This window comes from Lampetra fluviatilis, unplaced genomic scaffold (genome assembly GCF_964198595.1).
Source record: "Lampetra fluviatilis unplaced genomic scaffold, kcLamFluv1.1 SCAFFOLD_1093, whole genome shotgun sequence".
NCBI lineage: Eukaryota > Metazoa > Chordata > Hyperoartia > Petromyzontiformes > Petromyzontidae > Lampetra > Lampetra fluviatilis.
The window spans coordinates 610-23,422 of NW_027621534.1; the positions used below are offsets into that span (position 1 = coordinate 610).

General features: G+C 59.4%; 1 protein-coding gene across 2 annotated transcripts; it reads right to left on the bottom strand.

Annotated features, from left to right (window-relative positions):
• Positions 1–10,062: 10,062 nt before the first annotated feature.
• Positions 10,063–22,470, bottom strand: LOC144955375 (F-box/LRR-repeat protein 3-like). 2 transcript variants are annotated; one of them, XR_013641632.1, is made up of 6 exons: positions 21,198–22,470; positions 17,790–17,933; positions 16,715–16,837; positions 14,870–15,041; positions 10,764–14,600; positions 10,063–10,504 (listed from the first exon to the last, which is right to left on the bottom strand). XR_013641632.1 is itself a non-coding variant. In XM_078885613.1 (5 exons), the coding sequence occupies exons 1-5, from the start codon at positions 22,380–22,382 to the stop codon at positions 13,936–13,938; spliced, it is 2,289 nt and encodes a 762-aa protein (XP_078741739.1). In that variant the 5' UTR covers positions 22,383–22,470; the 3' UTR covers positions 10,063–13,935. The 2 variants fall into 2 exon arrangements, 1 of the variants encoding a protein (XP_078741739.1); XM_078885613.1 differs by having other exon boundaries at positions 10,063–14,600.
• Positions 22,471–22,813: the final 343 nt, after the last annotated feature.

Below are 22,813 nucleotides of genomic sequence, written 5' to 3' on the forward strand. Positions count from 1 at the left end.
TACGACGCGCTGGGGGCGCCGCGTGGCGCGCCTCGCCGCGCGGGGAGCCGGGACCGCACGCAGTTCCTTCTACGGCGACCTGGCGCGGCCCACCCGCGTCACGCACACCTACAACCACAGCAGCCGCGCCGTCACCTCCCTCTACTACGACCTGCAGGTGACGGGGGGGGGGGCAAGGGGGGGCATGGGGGGGGGCAAGGGGGGGGAGGTCGCGGTTCACTGCCCAGAGACACGGGTTTGGCGCGAAGCCGAGCGGTGAGCGCGAGTGGCGCGTGGCGTTAGCGCTCCGTGCGCTCCGCTCACGACGAGTGCGCTACAGGCAAGCTCCTGCTGAGCTACGTAGCTCCTGGGGCCATCACAGACGATGGCTCGACGAAGCAGCGTCGTCGTCGTCGCGTGGAGATTCGTAGCGGCATTCAAACCCTCTGAACGCGTTTTGTGACGTTGATTCTAAACGTGACATTGTTCTAAACGTGGAGGGAAACACCGGAGGAGAGAGACACGCAGACTCCAAATATACAGCAGGCGTCCGGGTCGGGATCGAACCCACGACCTCCTGTGTACCAGGCGAGGTAGTTAACATCTCCTAGCCACCGTGGCGCCCCTCGCGAAACCCGCTCATGGGCCTCCGCTAGGTCGACTCGGCCTCAAACGAGTACCCGGCGCGGCGCGTGAATATCGCCACCGCGCCGCTCGCCAACGGCCCTCGCCCCGACAGCCCCGTCGAGGCCACGCGGTGGATCTCTTTCCCCCCCCTCCCCCCTCCCCCCCCCCTCCCCCCCGCAGGGCCACGTGTTCGCACTGGAGGTGAGCGAGGGCAGGAGTGGTACGTGGCCACGGACCACGTGGGCACGCCGCTGGCGCTCTTCGACGGCAAGGGGGCGCTGGCCAAGACGCTGCACCACACGGCCTTCGGGGAGCCCTACCTGGACTCGGCCCCGCACGTGCCCCTCCCCTGGGCTTCCGCGGGGGCCTCTGGGACCCCCTGTGCCGCCTCGTGCACCTGGCCGGGCGCGACTACGACCCCCTGGCGGGCCGCTGGGCCGGCCCGGACCCGGGCCTGTGGGCCGGGCTGGCGCGCCGCCCGGTGCCCTTCAACCCGTACATGTTCCAGCGCAACAACCCCGTGGGCAGCGCCGGCGGCGGCGGAGATGGTGGCGCAGGATACATGACTGGGTGTGTGGGGGGGGGGGGATGGGGGAGGGGTGGAGGGGGGAGGGGTGAAGGGGGGAGGGGTGGAGGGGGGAGGGGGTGGAGGGGGGAGGGGGAGGGGGTGAAGGGGATGACTGGTGTGTGGGGGGGGGGAGGGGTGAAGGGGGGAGGGGGGTGGAGGGGGGAGGGGTGAAGGGGGGAGGGGGAGGGGGTGAAGGGGGGATACGTGACCAGTGTTTGGGGGGGGAGGGATGGGGGGGAGGGGTGAAGGGGGGGGGAGGTGAAGGGGGGGAGGAGGGGGGGACATGGGAGGGGGGTAGGGGGGGGGCTGGCATGAGAGGCGTGAGCTCATCTGTGGACGTGGCACACGCAGTCACCAGCACACACGTGTAACACGCGTGTTCGTGGTCAGCGCGTTTCACGCTAACCACGGCGATTATCTCTGATCTCAACCTTGTCCTGGGCCTCCCCTAGGTCGACTCAGTCTCACACGAGTAGCGAGTGTGATCTGCAAACATCGCCACTGGGGAGACAAAGGCGGCCGGGCGTGGTGCCGGCCACCCACCCACCACTTTGCGTGGCCGTGCCGGCCTTTGTGTGTGCCGCTGCCGGCCAACGGGCACTTGCCCCACCGGTGTGTAAAGGCTACCCGGGCGCCCTTTGTCTGTGCGAGGGACAGATGTGAGCAGCTGGCTGCACACGTTCGGCTTCCAGCTGCACAACGTGATCCCCGGGTTCCCGCGGCCTCGCGAAGAGAGCCCAGCAGGGGCCACGCTACGAGCTGCAGGCCACGCTGCTCGCAGAGGACACGGTGAGGAGACACGCGGCGGGGAGAGACACGCGGGGAGAGACACGCGGGGAGAGACACGCGGGGAGAGGACACGCGGGGAGAGACACGCGGGGAGAGACACGCGGGGAGAGACACGCGGGGAGAGACACGCGGGGAGACACACGGGGAGACGCGGAGAGAGACATGGGGAGACACACGGAGAGACGCGGAGAGAGACATGGGAAGAGACGGGGAAAACACGCTGGGAGACATGGAGAGACACGGGGAGACAAATGGGGAGACGCGGGGAGAGACGCGGGGAGAGACACGGGGAGAGACGCGGGGAGACGCGGAGAGAGTCACGGGGAGAAACACGAGGAGAGACAGAGGGATACGTGGGGAGACACGGGGAGAGATCGGGAGACACGCGGGGAGACACACGGGGAGATATATGGGGAGGCGACACACAGGGAGACGTGGGGGAGACACGTAGGGAAGACATGGGGAGACACGGGAATACACGCGGGGACAACACTGAGAAAGACGGTGAGAAACACGGGGAACGCTCATTCATACACCCTCACACTCACTCTCACACACTCACTCTGCAGAAGAGGGGGGAGAGAGAACACGCAAACGCCAAATAAACAACAGGCATCGCAGGGTCCGGGATCGAACCCAGGGCCCTCGTGCGTGCCTGGCTAGGTGAGGCGTCACATCTCCGGCGCCAGCGCCGACATAGCCGCGATGAGTTTACCACCAACTCCTAACTCGCCGTCCTTGCTGTGTCTGTCCGTCCAGATCGACGGCGCCATGGGACTGCGAGCTGTCGCGCCAGCTGCGCGCCTTCACCACCCTGGACATCGCGTCGTTCCCGGCGCCGCAATCTCGGCCAACGAGCTCGCCGACCGGTTCGAGCCGCCGGTGGCGCCGGCTCCTCCGCGCCGCGGCCGCCGTCCCCGTCGTCGCCGTGCGGCTCCGCGTCCCGGCGTCCCAACTTCGCCGTTCCGGGCCCGTCGCTTTTCGGCCGGAACGTCCAGGTCGCGGTCGGCGCCGACGGCAAGATCAGCGCCAGGGCGGCGGCGGCGTTCGGCGGCGTCGGCGGCGCCTCGCCCGCCAGCATCGGCGAGCGCAAGGTGGCGACGCTGCTGCACAACGCCGTGCTGCTGGCGGGCGCGCACACCGCACCCACGCCGCCAACGGCACCGTGGTGCTCCACCTGGTCAAGGCGGGCGCCCCCGACGCCGACTTGGCGGCGCTCGGGCTTGCGGGCGGCGCCGGCGACGGGCAGCAAGGCATGCTGGGACTGAGCGGCGGCGGGAGGCAAGGCGGCGGCACCGGCGGCGCCGGCGGCGAAGAGGAAGGGTCGCTCGGCTCGAACCTGGAGCAGGCAGCAGCAGCAGCAGCAGCGTCAGCCGGGCATGTGGTCCCGCCAGCTGGTGCTCGAGGACATGAGCACCGGCGGAACGGACGGGCAGGTAGTTCTAACGCGCGCAGCAGTGGCTGACGGCGCGCGGGGGCGCCGGCGCGGGCGGCTCTCCGTCCGCGCCGGCGCGTCCGGCGCCGTCGCGCCGAATCACCGAGGTGGAGCTGAGCGGCGGGCGCCTCTCCCTGCGGGGTGCGGTACGGCACCGGCGTGGCCGAGGAGCGGGCCCGGCTGGCGGAGGAGGCCCGGCAGAGGGGGGCGGAGGCAGCGTGGGCCCTGGAGCAGCAGAGGGCCCGCGAGGGCCCTTCCCGGCGGGGCCCCATGGAGCGACGGGGAGAGCGCCAGCTCGCCGCCGGAGGGCGCGTGCCGGGGTACCAGCTGGTGCCGCTGCTGCCCCTGGACCAGTACCCGGAACTGGCGGACTCGCCGAGGTCGTACCGGTTTGTCCGGCAGAGTGGGGACGCCACCGGGCGGTGATGGCGATGGTGGCGGAGATGGCAGTGGTATAGCTGATGATGATGGTGGTGGTGGTGGTGGAGGAGACAAGAGGTGTTGGTGGTGGTGGCGTGGTGCACCCAGTCCGGGCACAAGCGCCGTGGTGACGTGTCACCGCCGCTTGGTGGCCGTGGTGGTGATGACGTGGGGGGGGGGGGGGGGGGGGGAGCAGGGGGGTGAAGTAGCCAAAACGAAGACGATTTATATAGAAGGAGGGAAGTCCCATGATGGAGGTCCCATGATGGAGGTCCCATGATGGAGGTCCCATGATGGAGGTCCCATGATGGAGGTCCCATGATGGAGGTCCCATGATGGAGGTTCCATGATGGAGGTCCCCATGATGGGAGGTCCCTTGATAGAGGTCCCTTGATGGAGGTCCCATGATGGAGGTCCCATTATGGAGGGTCCCATGATGGAGGTCCCATGATGGAGGGTCCCATGATGAGGTCCCATGATGGAGGTCCCATTATGGAGGTCCCATTATGGAGGTCCCATTATGGAGGACCCATTATGGAGGTCCCTTGATGGAGGTCCCATGATGGAGGTCCCATGATGGAGGTCCTTGATGGAGGTTCCATGATGGAGGTCCCATGATGGAGGTCCCATGATGGAAGACGAACAGAACCGTGCGTGGCGCATCAACTCCCTACTGATAACGCCCGGGACGTCCAACGTCTTGGGAAGGCCACCTCCTACCGCGTCTTCTCCCTCCTCCACCCTTGCCCCCCCCCCCCCCACACGCCGATTGAACATCCACGATGCTGCCCACGTAACCTTGGCACGTTGGAACCCCGCAAAGTCGCCGTGCTCGAGCCCAAACCGGAGCCCTACGCTGATGTACTTCGGTGCGTGGAAGGCCTCTTCCGCGGGCCACTGGCGGCCCTCCGGGTGGCCTGTTTGTGGGGGCCCACCCTCCTCCCCCCCCCCGCGACAATTCACAAATCGCGACATTCCCCTTCCCCCCCCCTCCCCCGCCACCATCGTCATCGTGCCGCAGCAGGCAACCCCGCAGTGATTTCAAATGATGTGGTTTGGCCCTCACGCCGACTGATGTCTTATCGGCGCAAAGTTGACCGTGTCACCCACCGCCCACCCACCCACCCCTCCCGCCTCTGAAGTTCGGTGAAGAACACTGCCAGGACCCCCCTCACCGCCGCCGACCCTTCCCGCCAGAGCGACCTTCGACGAGACGGCAGCGATGTCTCCCCACCCGTTTTGGGCCGCTCAAACCGCTCGGCCCTAGCGCGGAAACTTCTCGATTGGCTTCCGCGGAGGCCGGAGGCCGCACGTACGTGGACGGAACTCTTCCTTGGCGGCCGTACGGAGCCGAGCCGCGCTCATCTCGGAGGTGCCGAAGGAGGAGTGTGATGGAGCGATGAAGGTCCAGTCGGGGGCTGGAGGGGGGTGGGGGGGTGGAGGAGGTCAGTCAGTGACAACGGCCACAAACAAAGGAACGAACAGAAAGGGTGCACGAGTAATCACGGAGACACGTTAAGCGAGTCGCTTTGAAATTTGAAAAAAATATTCGTACGCGAAGAGAGTGTAGATACAAGGTGAGAACACACGTGCATCAACACCTGCCGATTTGTCGACGCCGAACGCGAGCTCGGGGCTATGCAGCCACATAAAAACAACCGCAACAACAACCACAACAACAACCACCACAACAACAACCACCACAACAACAACCACAACAACAACCACCACAACAACAACCACAACCACAACAACAGCCACAACAACAGCCACAACAACAACAACCACAACAACCACAACAACAACAACCAGAATCTCAGACCACACCAAGGTCCCGCTGGCTCCCCGCCCTCAAATACAAAGACAAAGATGCCCCGTATAGCCTTCAACAGACCGTTGGGGCAAGTGCTTGTCAGCGAAGCAGCAAGCTGTGAAGGCCGCCATGGTGGCACACGAGGAGAGGGTTGGGTGGCCAGCGCCACGCCCGGCCGCCTTTGTCTCCCCAGTGGCGATGTTTACGCCACACTCATTTGAGGCCGAGTCGACCTAGGGGAGTTTGGCCCAGCACCGGGCCATAGGCGGTGTCGTCATAGCGAACCGCGGCACTGACCTCTCCACCGCTACTAATCGATTAACTGTTGTGATGTCACGCACAAAGACAAAGATCCCCCGTGTAGCCTGAGCAGACTGTTGGGGCAAGTGCTGTTCGCGAATAGCACCTGCGAAGGCCGGCACGGCACACGAGGGGGTGGGTGGCCAGCGCCACGCCTGACCGCCTTTGTCTCCCCTGTGACGATGTTTACTGCACACCGCGCCAGGTTACTCATTTGAGGCTGAGTCGACCTAGGGGAGGCCCAGGATCGGTTCAGATAATCGTCACTAGTGGTGTTGGCCGTGAGTGGGAATCAGAACTCGGGTCGCCGGGTTCGTAGCGCAGCGTAGCGCTAACCGCTGCACCACCGCTCCCCAAGATGTCACAGACACACACCACTCACACTCGTTGACAGGTCCGTGTCAGCGCGAGTAACACTCCTTCACGCTAATCGGTAAACAACAACAACAACAGCCACAACAACAACCACCGCTCGCTTTGTGGCGCGAGAACTTTGGCAAAAACACAATCGTGGGACAGATGCATGAATGGACGGATGGACTGGCTCCCGCCGCAGGAATGTGGAATTCGCCAGGGCTGGCACGTTCGAAGAGGAGACGGAGAGAGACAAACACTCGTAGCTCCGGATCGTCGTCGACGTCCCCCGCCCAGCACGTGCTCACTAGCCACGCGCCGTGACGTCATCGGCCACGTGACGACGCACACAAAGACAAAGATCCCCCGTGTAGCCTGTAACAGACTGTTGGGGCAAGTGCTGTTAGCGAGCAGCACCTGTGAAGGACGGCACGGCACACGAGGGGGTGGGTGGCCAGCACCGCGCCCGGCCGCCTTTGTCTCCCCAGTGCTGGCGATGTTTACTACAACACCGCGGCAGGTGCTCATTTGAGGCCGAGTCGACCTAGGGGAGTCCCGGGACCGTTGTGTTGAACTCGGATCGCTAACCGCTACACTACCGCTCCCCACGCACACGCAAGCACTCACGCTGTCTCTGCGCGCACACACACGCGCTCACATCTATGAACAGTAATTCGTTTCAGGGGCCGTCCATAAATGACGTCACGCACCTAGGTGGGGGGTGGGGGGTCAGACATTTGTGACGAAGGGGGGGGTGTTTGAGAAATGTGACGTCACATCAAAATGCGCAACTTTAAATAAATATAGAATTGTTATAACAACACTAATTGTTTATAACAACACTCCTACAACATCAGAGGGCAGCGCCACATTAAATACGCACTACAATGACAATAGTTTAAAGCGATTTGAAGCATGTTTTATTTTCTAAATGGAAATATGGTTTTGTTGGGGGTGGCGGGCAGAGCTTTGTGACGTCATATCTAAGGGAGGGGGGGGGTCTGACTTTTTGTGACGCCGTGTGACGAAAGGGGGGGGGGTCAAAAATCGTCCAAAATCGCGTGACGTCATTTATGGACGGACCCTCACAAGGCCACGCAAGTTGCCGAGGACATTTTGGGCAGCGCCTCTAGAACATTCCCACTGGCCACGGTCAACGCAACCACGCGTCCCCTTCATCCACGATGGCGCGCGCGCGCGTGAGTGCACGTGGCTTTCTCTAGCGCAACGGGCGGCTTTGGTGACATCACAATCGCGTCGTCACGTGGTCGCCCCACCCCGCCATTTTCCCGGGGGTACCATCCCATCGCGGAGATGGAGCGATGGAATCGGTTCGCGTGACATTGTCGCTTCATCGTCGGAAAGTGTCGATAATCTTTGTGGCAGACCCTTCGTCTCGCGGCGGATTGATCGTGACCACGAGGAGTGCAGATTTATTGATTGGCAAACATTTCGTTTATTTTGAACACAAAGTTAGGAGGGAGTGGAGGGGGAGAGGGGGGGGTTAGTGTGTTTTGTGTTGTGTGTGTGTGCGGATCATCTGTTTGTCATTAGTGAACACTCGATTGGATAGTGAACACCTTGCATGTGCACAAACACATTCATGCAGATCGATACGTACAGATCGATGCAACGGTCTCCCGTGTAGCCCGGGGCAAGTGCTGCTAGCAATCGACAGCAGCACCTACGAAGGCCGGCACGGACAGCACCACGCCCGGCCGCCTTTGTCTCCCCAGTGGCGATGTTCTAACACGCCGCAGCAGGCAATGATGAATCCGCCATTGATGTTAGCCGTGAGCGGGAACCGCCCTCGGCACTCCGAATGCAGTCACCTGTAGCCCCACCCCCCCTTCCTACCCACCACCCCCCACTCACTGCCACACAACACCAACAACAACAGCAGCAGTCACCACGGGGCTCGTGCCAGGCTAGGTGCACTTCGAGGTCGGCCACGTGAAGTGTGTGATGCTGATGGCAGGAGGAGGTCACGGGACAGGGCCGGCTTTCGTTGTCAGACGGTGCTACAACGAAAAACGCGTGCAAGCCAGATGCACTAAAGTCACATTTTATTTTTGTTTTAACCAGGGTGGTAGGGCCCACACAGTTTCGTTGGTCAGAAGCCAATGACCGTCTCAACGACGTGGCTTGTATTTTATTTCTCGTATCACGTGGAAATGTCGAGCAGGAGGGGTGATGGATTGGTTGAGGTGCACAGCGTGACACAGCTGCCCCTACTGACTCACCTATGGCCAGGCTGCAGCAGGAGGGGTGATGGATTGGTTGAGGTGCACAGCGTGACACAGCTGCTCCTACTGACTCACCTATGGCCAGGCTGCAGCAGGAGGGGTGATGGATTGGTTGAGGTGTGAGATGATGATGGTGGTGATGTCCGATGGTTGTACAGCGCTTTGAGGAGCCTTTCACACACACACACACGCGCGCAATACAAACACTTCGTTAGAAGAACACCGCTCAAACTGATGCTGATGATAGCCGATGATGAGTCTGTGTCGATAGCAAGTCGCGAGGCGTTGGTGCATCGGTGTTTTCTTTTTCTTTTCGTATGTTGCTGTACATACAATTATCACGGGATGGTTTCAAAACGGAAGGGGGGGGGGGTCACATTTTGTGCGCGACACTCCACGCTTTTGCTTTCGTCTCCGCACAATGCTGCTGCTGCTGCAGCCGATGCTGATGATGTTGCTGATGATGTTGCTGATGCTGATGATGTTGCTGATGATGATGATGTTGTACAAATTTACTTTGACCGTCGCTGGACGAATACAAGATGCGGAGTGGAGTTGCGCTTGCGTTGCGTGCTTGGATTTCGTTTCACTCCAGCACGCTCGCGACGCGATGGAAAGGCTTCGCCAACAGCCCTCTGCTGGTGGAACCAGTGGGTTCCTACCAGTGCATATGGAGATAACCCTGTGAACCATGCGGCTCTTGACTCAGGAGCAGCCGCAACAACAGATGGGCGGATGCGGTACAGGAGGATCTGTGGTTGAGCGGGTTTGCCCACAGCGGTGTCAAGATCGGCCTCTGGAGAAGGCTCAGCGAAGAAAGCTGCTGGGCAGTTGATGTCAGTCGCCCTCCAACAACATTGGCGGGTGGAGGAGTGACGCTCGCAACCCATGGCACTTGAATCTGTCCCATGGCCTCCTTCCTGCCAGCAGCAAGAGTGGTCTACACTCCCACGTGGCCTCAAGGGACACCTAGCCTGGCACAAGCAACGCGGTCATGTCACTGCAAATTCGTGGCGAATGGCAGTTGTCAGTGTGCGTGTTTTGGGCTCGTCCCCCCCCCCCCCCCGATTCTACTCGACGCCACCCCTCGGCATCACTCACTCGCCCACCCACCCACCCGCCCACTCGGCCACCCACCCACCAACCCACTCGGCCAACCACCCACCCACCCACCCACTCGGCCACCCACCCACCCACTCGCCCACCCACTCGGCCACCCACCCACCCACTCGCCCACCCACTCGCCCACCCACCCACTCGCCCACCCACCCACTCGCCCACCCACCCACTCGGCCACCCACCCACTCGCCCACCCACCCACTCGCCCACCCACCCACTCGCCCACCCACCCACTCGCCCACCCACCCACTCGGCCACCCACCCACCCACCCACTCGCCCACTCGCCCACCCGCCCACTCGGCCACCCGCCCACTCGCCCGCCCGCCCACCCACTCACTCGCCCGCCCACCCACCCACTCGCGCGCGCGCACACAATCACACGCACGCGCGCGTTATGAAAATCAACTTTAATCCAACACGGTGTGTTGGGGGAGGGGGGGAAAGTCACAGTACTGGAGCTGCTACTCGTAGCCACGTTGACAACTAAACGCTGAGGACGTTCGACACAGATAGGACGTAATAGCAAAACATCGCGATGACTGACAACAACACCACGGACGACTGATCGTTAGAACAACTTCAATAACGCAAAGGGAATTACGAACACGGCTATCACACGAGGCAGTCATCTTGACCCTCGTCCTCCCTCACTTGGGCGGCGGCGACTCCTCTACCACACGCGGAGGCTGCAGCGGCAGCCAGGGTTGGTGGATCACGCACAGATCACGGTGTGCGAAACTCCCCTCCCCCGTGGGTGGAGGTCGAGGAGGAGAGCCCGTATGCCTGTCTCGCCGGGAGAAGTCGCCACGGCAAAGCGTGGACTCATCACGATCCGTTCCATGCTCCCTTTGCCCTGGGCGGGAGTCAGGGAGGAGAGCGGTACACTGGAACCGACAGATGGCCACGGTAAAGTGCGTACCAATCTCAATCTGTTCCATCTGTACGTGTTTTCTCTGGTTCCGTCTGTACGGGATCGAGTGTTTCACCCTCTCTCACGAGTGTGGTTTCTCTGGTTCTGTCTCTACGGGATAGAGTGTTTCCCCCTCTCACGCACGTGGGTTTCCTCCCACGTGTGTATAAACGCTCAATAATCGTCCGATAGCGCCTCTTACTACATCGATGTCCGCAGAGCTTGGCCAATTGTTGGCAGTGCCGGCTCCTCACCGCCGCTGCTGCTGCTGCCTTCCCGCACCTCGTCCGTGGTTCCTCCTCCTGGAGCCTCGGAGTCGCCCTCTCTCCCTACGAGAGCGAGGGGATACTGTGCGGTGGCGCATGTGATACAAAGGGACGTTGTTCATTGCAGTGTACTCATTTACTCTCTTATTCCTCGACCTCCTGTGCTGTGACCACAGGCGAATTTACGTTGGTGGTGGTGGTGCTGCTTTGGCAGTGGTTGCACAAACACCACCACCACCAACAACTCTCTCTCTGCGTGTGTAACGTCGACTCAATGCTCAATCCACAAATACAAAGGGGGGAGGGCATCGTCATCACAGCAGCGATGATAATGCCACTCAGCTACTCCTCCTTGACGCAATCACCCTCGATATAGAATCACAGCTGTTGATCTCCACAGCAACATCACGCACATGGTAAGGAATACAGTACAGGGATCCTATAGACTTACACAGAGACCCATAGATTCGCACAGAGATCTACAGCTACAGGCTCATAGACTCAACAGAGATCCATAGATTTGCACAGAGATCCATCGATTCAGTTACAGACCCATAGGCTCACAGAGAGATCTATAGATTCAGATAAAGAGCCATAGACACACACAGAGCTCTATAGATTCAGATACAGACCCATAGACTCACACAGATCTATACATTCAATGCAGACCCATAGAATCACAGAGACCCATAGACTTACACAGAGATCTATAGATTCAGTTACATACCCATAGACTCACACAGAGATATATAGGTTCAGATAAAGACCCATAGACTTACAGAGAGCTCTAGATTCAGATGCAGACCCATAGTCTCAGAGATCTATAGACTCACACAGAGATCTATAGATTCACATACAGACCCATAGACTCACACAGATATCTCTATACAACTCCACTCCTTCCTGACGGAATCACGCGGCTCCATAGCCACCTCAATCTAAGAATCACAGCTGTTGCTCAACAACGAAATCCGCCACGCGAAAACGAAAAAGACGAAAAATACGAAAAAGAAAGGAAAACATGAAAATGGGCGACGTTTCGGACAAGGGGCCTTCTTCATAGCACAGAGAGGGGGCAGAGAAAGTGGGTTGCTCTGCCACGACCTCCCTGTCTCTACATCTCCGACTTCTCCATGTGCTGTGAAAGAGTTGCATTGCCTGAAACGTCACTGATTATACACTTCATAGGGCAGTACGGTAAGTCATCTCAGTGGTCCGACTGGTCACCGCTAAAATCCAGAGTGCGGTGTGTGTGTTAGCTCATGGCTAAACTCAGCGGCGAATATATGAAACTGTCATGGACCTCCCCTAGGTCGGCTCAGCCTTGAATGAGTACGTGGTACAGTTTATAGAACATCAGCAACTTGGGAGACAAAAGCGGCCGGGAGTGGTGCTGGCCACACCACCCCCTTCATAGGTGTACCATGCCGGCCTTCATAGGTGTACCGTGCCGGCCTTCATAGGTGTACCGTGCCGGCCTTCATAGGTGCTACTCGCTAACAGCGCTTGCCCTAACAAGACTGCGTGGACAGAGCGTCAGTGTCACAAAGCATCGTGTATAGACTTGGAACCCAGAGTGACTCCCAACTACACAGATACTGGGTTCTCTCATCAACCACCACCACCACGACCAGTGCTGGTCACAACAACTCACTCACACGGTCACTCACCCACTGAGTCGTTCACTCTCCCACTCATTCACCCACTCACCAAATCACTCATTCACTCACGCACTCGCCCACTCATTCACTTACCCTCTCATCCCTCCACACACCCGTTCATTCGCTCACTTGACCCCTGACTCATGCACTCACTCGCCCAATCATTCAGCCGCTCATCAAATCACTCATTTACCAACTCACCGAATCACTCATTCACTCACCCATCTATTCACTCACCCACTGACTCGCCCACTCAATCACAACTTCCATGGTTGCTATTCAGTCACCTCTTCCCGGTCAGCTCTTCACATCAACTCCCATATTCACAGTCAACTCTTCACAGGAACTCCCATATTCACAGTCAGATCTTCACATCAACTCCCATATTCACAGTCAACTCTTCACAGGAACTCCCATATTCACAGTCAACTCTTCACAGGAACTCCCATATTCACAGTCAACTCTTCACAGCAACTCCCATATTCAGTCAGCTCTTCACAGGAACTCCCATATTCACAGTCAACTCTTCACAGTTTTCTTCAGTTCTCTTCACAGTAGCTCTTCTCAGTCACTCAGAGCCTCAAACAAATCCAGATGAGGAAGTCATCCTCCCCACTCCTTCATTCCCACTCCACCAGATCCTCCCTCCTCTCACATCCTCCTCCAAGTCCTATCCTCCCACCCTTCCTCACCACCGCCATCACCACCTCTTTGCTGTCGTCACCACGTGGATACGCTGGAGGGGTACAAGGCTCCCTCCCTCCAGTTCATGGTCATCGTAATCACCCTTCTCGTCCCCTCTTCCTTTCACTAACTCCTTGACCTTCAATTGGCATCTCCACCTCCACCACAGTCCAGGTGTCTCCATCACAACCACCTCTTGGCCACGGCCTCTCCGTCACCACCACCGCCTCTCCGTCACCACCACCGCCTCTCCGTCACCACCACCGCCTCTCCGTCACCACCACCGCCTCTCCGTCACCACCACCGCCTCTCCATCACCACCACCGTCTCTCCATCACCACCACCGCCTCTCCGTCACCCCCACCACCACCGCCTCTCCGTCACCACTACCGCCTTTCCGTCACCACCACCGCCTCTCCGTCACCACCACCACCACCACCACCGCCTCTCCGTCACCACCACCGCCTCTCCGTCACCACCACCGTCTCTCCATCACCACCACCGCCTCTCCATCACCACCACCGCCTCTCCCATAGCCACCACCGCCTCTCCATCACCACCACCACCGCCTCTCCATCGCCACCACCACCTCTCCATCACCACCACCGCCTCTCCCATAGCCACCACCGCCTCTCCATCACCACCACCACCGCCTCTCCATCGCCACCACCACCTCTCCATCACCACCACCGCCTCTCCCATAGCCACCACCGCCTCTCCATCACCACCACCACCGCCTCTCCCATCGCCGCCACCGCCGTGGTCACCACGTGGGCATGCTGTCGGGGTACCAGGCTCGCCCGAGCAGGTGCGACACGTCGCCGTGCACCTCGTCGAGGCTGCCGTAGCGCTGGTCGGGCACAAGCACCTCCTCCATGACGGAGAGCTGCGCCAGGCGGGCGCCGCACATTCGCACGAACTGCACGAACGCCGAGCACGACACCTCGCACTCGCCCAGCCCCACGGCCGAGAGGCTCCCGCAGCGCTCGGCGATGCGCAGCAGCTCGTCGTCCAGGGGCAGCAGTCCGTTGGCGCACACCACCAGCTCGACCAGGCGGGGGCAGTGCAGGCCCACGCGGCCCAGCACGGCCTTGCTCACCGAGCGGCCGAAGTAGAGGTGCGTGACGGGGGTGGCGTCGCGAAAGAACGGCTCGAACTCCTCCTCGTCGCCCACGAAGAAGTACATGACGAGGTTGACGTGGGGCGAGTGGGTGAGCAGCGCGTCCCAGCTGGAGCGGCGGATGGAGTGGAAGCGTCGCGACGCTGGTCCCACGGCCGCCGGCTCGGCGCTCACCACGTCCACGCGCAGGTGCTCCAGGTGCACGTGGCGCTCCGACGACAGCGCCAGCAGCAGCGCGTCGCTCAGCACGTGGTAGTTGAGGGCCAGCTCGCGCAGCCCGTGGCACTGGTCGGCCACGCACAGGATACCTGAGGGTGGGGAGAAAGGGGGGCGGGGCGGGGCGGGGGGGGGGATATCGCACTCGGCTGGCAATACTGCCGCTCCTCGATCGTATATCACGTAGGGCTCGCGATGCCGCAGAGGTTTCACGTACGGCAGGCGATGCCGTGGAGATTTCACGTAGGGCAGGAGATAACACGGAGGTAAGTCACAGGAGCAGGAGATACTGCCGCTCCTCAATGTAACATCGGATAGGAGCCGGCGCGCGCGGAGCGTGGGGGTAGGCGGCGTCACCCACCAGAGGGCGACACGTGCGGGCAGCTGCTCATCTTGAGCAGCCTCAGCGTCTCGCTGTTGTTGGCCACGAGCACCTTGAGCGAGGGGTCGTCCACCGGCGTGTCGTCCACCTTGAGCGAGCACAGCGACTTGGAGTTGACGAACACCACGGTGAGGGCCGACACGAAGTGAGCCTGGTGGGCAAATGCGGTCGGGGGGGGGGGGGGGGGCGGTGGAGGAGACACATGCAACTGTCGACGCGCGTCGCGTAAACATCGTCGCCAATGTGCCAGTCGCCTCTCCGATTAGCGCTGCTGGCGACGTGCGGTGCGGAAGAAGTTTGACGCACGTACACATGCACAAGCGTCGCCGCCAATACCCTAAACAAGCCCAACCACGTGTCCACAGGAGGAAGAGGAAGGGGCCTAAACAGGAAAAGGCGGGGCACAAAGAAGAAGGGGGAGGGTTCTGAAAGGGAAAGGCAGAGATGAGAGCGGTGGGGCATAAACAGGAAGAGGTGGGGCCAAAGGGGTAACGGGGTGGGGCATAAACAGGAAGAGGTGGGGCCTCAGGAGTAACGGGGTGGGGCATAAACAGGAAAGGGTGGGGCCTAAGGGGTAACGGGGAGGGGCATAAACAGGAAGGGGTGGGGCCTCAGGAGTAACGGGGCGGGGCATAAACAGGAATAGGTGGGGCCTCAGGAGTAATGGGTGGGGCATAAACAGGAAAGGGTGGGGCCTAAGGGGTAACGGGGAGGGGCATAAACAGGAAGGGGTGGGGCCTCAGGAGTAACGGGGCGGGGCATAAACAGGAATAGGTGGGGCCTCAGGAGTAATGGGTGGGGCATAAACAGGAAAGGGTGGGGCCTAAGGGGTAACGGGGAGGGGCATAAACAGGAAGGGGTGGGGCCTCAGGAGTAACGGGGCGGGGCATAAACAGGAATAGGTGGGGCCTCAGGAGTAATGGGTGGGGCATAAACAGGAAAGGGTGGGGCCTAAGGGGTAACGGGGAGGGGCATAAACAGGAAGGGGTGGGGCCTACAGAGGTTGAACTTCCCTGTTGAGTTCAGGTAACAGAAACGTGGAATCAAAATACATGCAGCGTGATTTTAGTGCCACAAACGTGGCCACAGATCAACTCAAATAATAATAATATCAACTTGCAAGCAGAACAGCCTCCCCTCGAGAGGGACTGTGAGGCACGAGGAGGAACCACAGACAAGTGGGAAAGGCAGCAACCAGGTGGTGAACCGGTGGTACCAACAATCGCCCGAGCTCTGCAGTCCTCTATTAAGATGTTATCGGCCCATACAGACGGAGCAAGTGGCGTCCACATTTCTGCTGCGGGAGAGTTATTCTCTAAATCTGCCGCGGCGAGTGACTTGGCGAGTGGGGTTGAGTGCGTGAGAGAGTGTTGATAAATCTGGCTGTGAGAATCGTTCTCTAACTCGCCATCCACAGCGAGCTGTGCGAAAAACGATCTTAACAACCGGTGCGTTGTTAAAAGCTTGTGACAAGTTCATTGGTTTGGCCGTGCCGGGTGTGTTTATGCTGTCGGTGGTGGTGATGGACGCCCGATGCATTAACCAGGGCGGCCGCCGGGTTCGAACTGCGAACCTCTGCGACAAGTGTCCCCAGCCCCACGCAACCTTGGACACCTTCTTGGTTCTAAACATAATAAAATAATTCTCACGACGTTTCGGCCACAACCTGAGGACGGCTGCTTGCGTTGTGGCCGAAACGTCGTGATAATTATTCTATTGTTTTATTTTTATTATTTTATTATTTTCCTTCTACGTGACTTTACCGAAAGAACCAAGAAGATGAATCCCTGCAGTCACGAAAGAAGCTTTAAATCGAAATTTAACCTTGGACACGTCGAGGAAGCTCGGCCGTGCCGTGGAGATGAGGCCCAGCGTCTTGAGCGAGCAGTTGACGAGCTGCGACAGAATATTGCACGCAGCCTCCGCAGACTCCTTGCTGCTGTCCACCTGTGACAAAGACAAAGGTAAAGATCCCCTCCCCCATGTAGGCTACACAGCCCGTCGGGGCAGGTGCAGTTAAGCGAGCACCTGTGCGTGGACCCGGCGACCCGAGCAAGAATTTAACTCGGCGACCCGAGTTCGATTCCCGCTCACGGCCAACACGCCGGCGATTAAATGAAATGGGAATTGAACTCAGCGACCCAAGTTCGATTCCCACTCATGACCAACATCGCCGGCGATTAAATGAAACGGGAATTGAACTTAGCGACCCGAGTTCGATTCCCGCTCACGAACAACATCGCCGGCGATTATATGAACCGGGCGACCCCTATTAAATGAGTACCCGATGCGGTGTTTAAAACTTTGGCACGGAGAGACAAAGGCGGCCGAGCACGGTGTTGATGATGCTGTGTCGGCCTTCATAGGTGCTACTCGCGAACAGACCTTGCCCCAACAATCTGTTAAAGGCTTCACAGGGGATCTTTATGTCTGAGTGTGTATGTGTGTGTATATTTATATCCGTGCGTACGCATCATTTCGTGGTTGCGATCTATGTGGCAGTCCACACCCCGGTCACCCTTGCAAGCGAGATGTTCCATCTCAAGGGACTTTATATTCAAAGCAAATAATTAAACAATAATAACATATTAAGTTATATTTTTGTTTGTTGGCAAACATCCCAACGCTGATAAATGACACTGCGAATCGCTCCATATTGGGATGGAACACGGCAGCAACATCGCTACTCATGGGGGGCACCCCTCCTAGGCAGCCTCATTCACCGACGACCAGGTATGGCCCCCCCCCCCCCCAACCAACACCTGTGCCGCTACCCCTCGCTATAAAGTTGGGTCTGGAACTCCGTCCGGACGTCAACGTTGTTGACCACAGCGGCGGCGCCTCTCACCTTGATGCTGACATACCGCAGGTGCGTCGGGTGGCGCACGCCGCCGCTCACCTTGACGCTGACGTACTGCAGGTGCGTTGAGTGGCGTGCGATGATCTGCTGGATGAGGTCGGGGTGCGTGGCACGGAGGTAGGACGACGCCGGCTGGCTCAGCTCGAACTCGAAGCGACGCCACAGCTCCGGCCGGTGGAACGCCTGTGGGGTGGGACACGGGTCAGGAAGAAGGGGTTGTTATTCCACTGCAGAAGCCGAGCCAAGCCATGCCGCAGAGGTTGCAAACGGGTTTTGATTGCTTACCCGTACCCGGCCGCACCAGGGTCGCAAACGGGAACCCTACCCGATACCCGGCCGGGTACGGGTAGCCAGGTATCGGGTAGGGTACGGGTATCGGGTACCCGATTGCGACCTCTGGGATGAAGCCATGTTGCAGGCGCGGGTGGGTTGATTCTAGGAACTTGAATTGTGAGGAGAGACAAGACGTTGGGAAATGAGTGACAAACGGTGACTCGCCAGTGACTCACGGCCTTCTCACTCAATGGTTGAGGTGAGTCACGTGCGGTTACCCGTACCCGGCCGCACCAGGGTCGCAAACGGCTACCCGTACCCGGCTGGGTACGGTAGCCGGGTATCGGGTAGGGTACGGGTATCGGGTACCCGATTGCGACCTCTGCCTTGCCACTGACGTCGCGTGCAATAGACGGCCGTAGATGCGTCCAGGCCGTGTACAGTCCAGTACTGACCGACGTCACGCGGGATGCGAGCGAGAGGAAAACGCTCGTCGGTGACGCGGACATTCCGCGTCCTCGCGACGCACCGGCTGACGGCGAACGCATCGCCGTTAGCCCCGCGGCCTGGCCCTGCTTGGCCCCGAGTCAGATTCGGAGGCTTTGCGAAACCGGCGGCGGTGACATCACGGTTCGACTCCGGCCCGGCTCGGCAAACGGCGAGTGGAAAAACGCACGTCGGCTTTCGAGACCAATATTCAATGTTGCCATCGCATAAGTAACAGCTAATTGGCACGTTTTTGTTCACGTGATCAAACCTTACTTGGGTGGCGGTGGGTTAATTTACGCGACCTAACCCAAAAACCTTTCCAGTGGAAAAACGCACGCGTGCCGTGCTGGCTCGGGTGTGCGTTTAGAGTCATTTGACTGCTGCTGCTCTAAATTTCCACGTGATGATGATGATGATAAGTCACTCGGTTGACCTGTCATTTGTAAGGGCCAGATCACTTCTGGAAAAAAAGCTACGGAGTAGCTCAGTGACCCTTACCTGGTCAAGAAAAAATAAAAATGCGCCAATGGAAAAAGGGGGAGAGGTAGGAGCAGACACTGAACTACTAAACTAAACTATTTTAGTGAATCAGGTAATGTCCACTGAGCTATGTAGCTTTTTTCAGAAGCGACCTGGTCACAAATGCGAGCTCAACGAAGGGGCTCATCGTGTAGAGATTTATAGAAGCAGCCAAATCCTCTAAAGGCACGTTGTTGTTTGTAAATGTGGAGGGGAAAACCAGATGACCCGGAGAAAAATCCACGCAACCACAGGGAGACACGCAAACAACAGCAGGCATCGTCAGGGTCGGGGTCGAACCTACGACCTCCTGTATACCAGGCAAGGTAGTTAACATCTCTAAGCCACTGTAATGATGATGATGATGAGAGAGACACACAAACTCCAAATATACAGCAGGCATCGTCAGGGTCGGGATCGAACCCACGACCTCCTGTACACCAGGCGAGGTAGTTAAACATCTCACCACGGGGAGGGAGAGAGAGAGACACGCAAACTCCACATATACAGCAGGCGTCAGGGTCGGGATCGAACCCACGACCTCCTGCAGACCAGGCGAGGTAGCCAACATCTCACCACGGGGAGGGAGAGAAACGCAAACTCCAAATATACAGCAGGCAGGCAGGAAGGCATCGTCAAGGTCGGGATGGAACCCACGACCTCCTGCAGACCAGGCGAGGTAGTTAACATCTCACCACGGAGAGAGAGAGACACGCAAACTGCACATATACAGCAGCAGGCATCGTCAGGGTCGGGATAGAACCCACAACCTCCTGCAGACCAGGCCAGGTAGTTAACATCTCTAAGCCACCGTGATGATAATGACGAGAGAGATAGAGACACACACAAACTCCACATATACAGCAGACATCAGGGTCAGGATCGAACCCACGACCTCCTGCAGACCAGGCGAGGTAGCCAACATCTCTAAGCCACTGTGATGGTGATGATGATGAGAGAGACACGCAAACTCCACATATACAGCAGACATCAGGGTCAGGATCGAACCCACGACCTCCTGCACACCAGGCGAGGTAGCCAACATCTCTAAGCCACTGTGATGATGGTGATGATGATGAGAGAGACACGCAAACTCCAAATATACAGCAGCAGACATCAGGGTCAGGATCGAACCCACGACCTCCTGCAGACCAGGCGAGGTAGCCAACATCTCTAAGCCACTGTGATGATGGTGATGATGATGAGAGAGACACGCAAACTCCAAATATACAGCAGACATCAGGGTCAGGATCGAACCCACGACCTCCTGCAGACCAGGCGAGGTAGCCAACATCTCTAAGCCACTGTGATGATGGTGATGATGATGAGAGAGACACGCAAACTCCAAATATACAGCAGACATCAGGGTCAGGATCGAACCCACGACCTCCTGCACACCAGGCGAGGTAGCCAACATCTCTAAGCCACTGTGATGATGGTGATGATGATGAGAGAGACACGCAAACTCCAAATATACAGCAGCAGACATCAGGGTCAGGATCGAACCCACGACCTCCTGCAGACCAGGCGAGGTAGCCAACATCTCTAAGCCACTGTGATGATGGTGATGATGATGAGAGAGACACGCAAACTCCAAATATACAGCAGCAGACATCAGGGTCAGGATCGAACCCACGACCTCCTGCAGACCAGGCGAGGTAGCCAACATCTCTAAGCCACTGTGATGATGGTGATGATGATGAGAGAGACACGCAAACTCCAAATATACAGCAGACATCAGGGTCAGGATCGAACCCACGACCTCCTGCAGACCAGGCGAGGTAGCCAACATCTCTAAGCCACTGTGATGATGGTGATGATGATGAGAGAGACACGCAAACTCCAAATATACAGCAGACATCAGGGTCAGGATCGAACCCACGACCTCCTGCACACCAGGCGAGGTAGCCAACATCTCTAAGCCACTGTGATGATGGTGATGATGATGAGAGAGACACGCAAACTCCAAATATACAGCAGACATCAGGGTCAGGATCGAACCCACGACCTCCTGCACACCAGGCGAGGTAGTTAACATCTCACCACGGAGAGAGAGAGACACGCAAACTCCACATATACAGCAGGCAGGCATCGTCAGGGTCGGGATGGAACCCACGACCTCCTGCACACCAGGCGAGGTAGCCAACATCTCTCCCCGGCACTCACCTGGTGCCACGAGCGACACACCTGGCAGGCGCGTGCCCGCTGCGCGAGCGGCAGCCACGTGAACACGTGCAGCAGCAGCTCGGCGGGCAGGCGGCCCCAGTCCGGGGCGGCCTCGCCCAGGCAGGGCCCCGGGGAGCCGCAGTGGGGACCGCAGGGGGCCCCCCGAGACGGGCACGCCGAGGAGGAGGAGGAGGAGGAGGCCACGTCGTCGTCGTCTGTGCCCTGGCCGTCTTGGCCCTGGTCGTGATGGCCCTGTTGGCTGTGGCCGTCTTGGCCAAGACCGTGATGGCCCTGGTCGTTTTGGCTCAGGCTGTCTTGGCCCTGGTCGTGATGGGCCAGGCCGTCTTGGCCCTGTTGGCCAAGACCGTGATGGCTCTGGTCGTGATGGCCCTGTTGGCCCAGACCGTGATGGCCCTGGTCGTTTTGGCCCTGGTCGTGATGGCCCTGTTGGCCCAGACCGTGATGACCCTGGTCGTTTTGGCCCTGGTCGTGATGGCCCTGTTGGCCCAGACCGTGATGACCCTGGTCGTTTTGGCCCTGGTCGTGATGGCCCTGTTGGCCCAGACCGTGATGACCCTGGTCGTTTTGGCCCTGGTCGTGATGGCCCTGTTGGCCCAGACCGTGATGGCCCTGGTCGTTTTGGCCCTGGTCGTGATGGCCCTGTTGGCCCAGACCGTGATGACCCTGGTCGTTTTGGCCCTGGTCGTGATGGCCCTGTTGGCCCAGACCGTGATGGCCCTGGTCGTTTTGGCTCAGGCTGTCTTGGCCCTGGCCCTGTTGGCCGTGGTGGTCCTGGCCCTGATGGCCCTGTTGGCCGCCTTGGCCGTTCTTGTCGCCGTTGTTGAGCTGCGTGACGGACGACGACGACTTGGAGGTGGAGGAGGTGGAGGATGAGGAGGACGGGACGTGTAAGTTCGCGGCGACCCCGGGGTTGAGGCGGACCTCGGGCTGCAGAGCGGACACGCCGACGGGCGCCGCCGGCCACAACGCGGCGGTCGCGGCCTGGCCCTGGTCGAGGCCGCGGCCTCGCTTGCTCAACGTGGGCCCGGCGGTGTTGGTGGTGGTGTTGTTGTTGGTGGTGGTGTTGTTGTTGGTGGTGGTGTTGGTGGTGGTGGTGTTGGTGGTGGTGTTGTTGGTGGTGGTGGTGGTGGTGGTGTTGGTGGTGGTGGCTCCGCGCTTCTTCATGTCGCCTGCGCCGGGGTAGACGCTCGCGGGCGAAGGGGAGCGGGTAACATCGCCACCATCATCATCGTCGTCGTCGTCGTCGCCACCACCACCACATCATCATCATCGCCGCCAACGACAACGCCGCCGAGAGGTAAGTGGATCACGTTGCCATGGCGACCGTAACACGACCGCTAAAGCCGCTGCCTCGGTGACGTGGGGCTGAGGGGGGTGAGGGGAGGGGGTGGGGGGTTGGGTGGTGAGGGGGTGGTGAGGGGTTGGGTGAGGGGAAGGGTGGTGAGGGGGTGGGGTGTGGTGAGGGGGGGGGTGAGGGGAGGGGTGGTGAGGGGAGGGGTGGTGAGGGGAGGGGTGGTGAGGGGGTGGTGAGGGGAGGGGTGGTGAGGGGGTGGTGAGGGGAGGGGTGGTGAGGGGAGGGGTGGTGAGGGGGTGGT

Coding starts and splice junctions, on each gene's coding strand:
- LOC144955375 (XM_078885613.1), bottom strand. CDS start 22,382: ATGAAGAAGCGCGGAGCCACCACCACCAACACCACCACCACCACCACC. Junction 17,934..21,197: donor TGTGTCGCTCGTGGCACCAG/GTGAGTGCCGGG, acceptor CCCACCCCACAG/GCGTTCCACCGGCCGGAGCT. Junction 16,838..17,789: donor TGCAGTACGTCAGCGTCAAG/GTGAGCGGCGGC, acceptor TCTTTGTCACAG/GTGGACAGCAGCAAGGAGTC.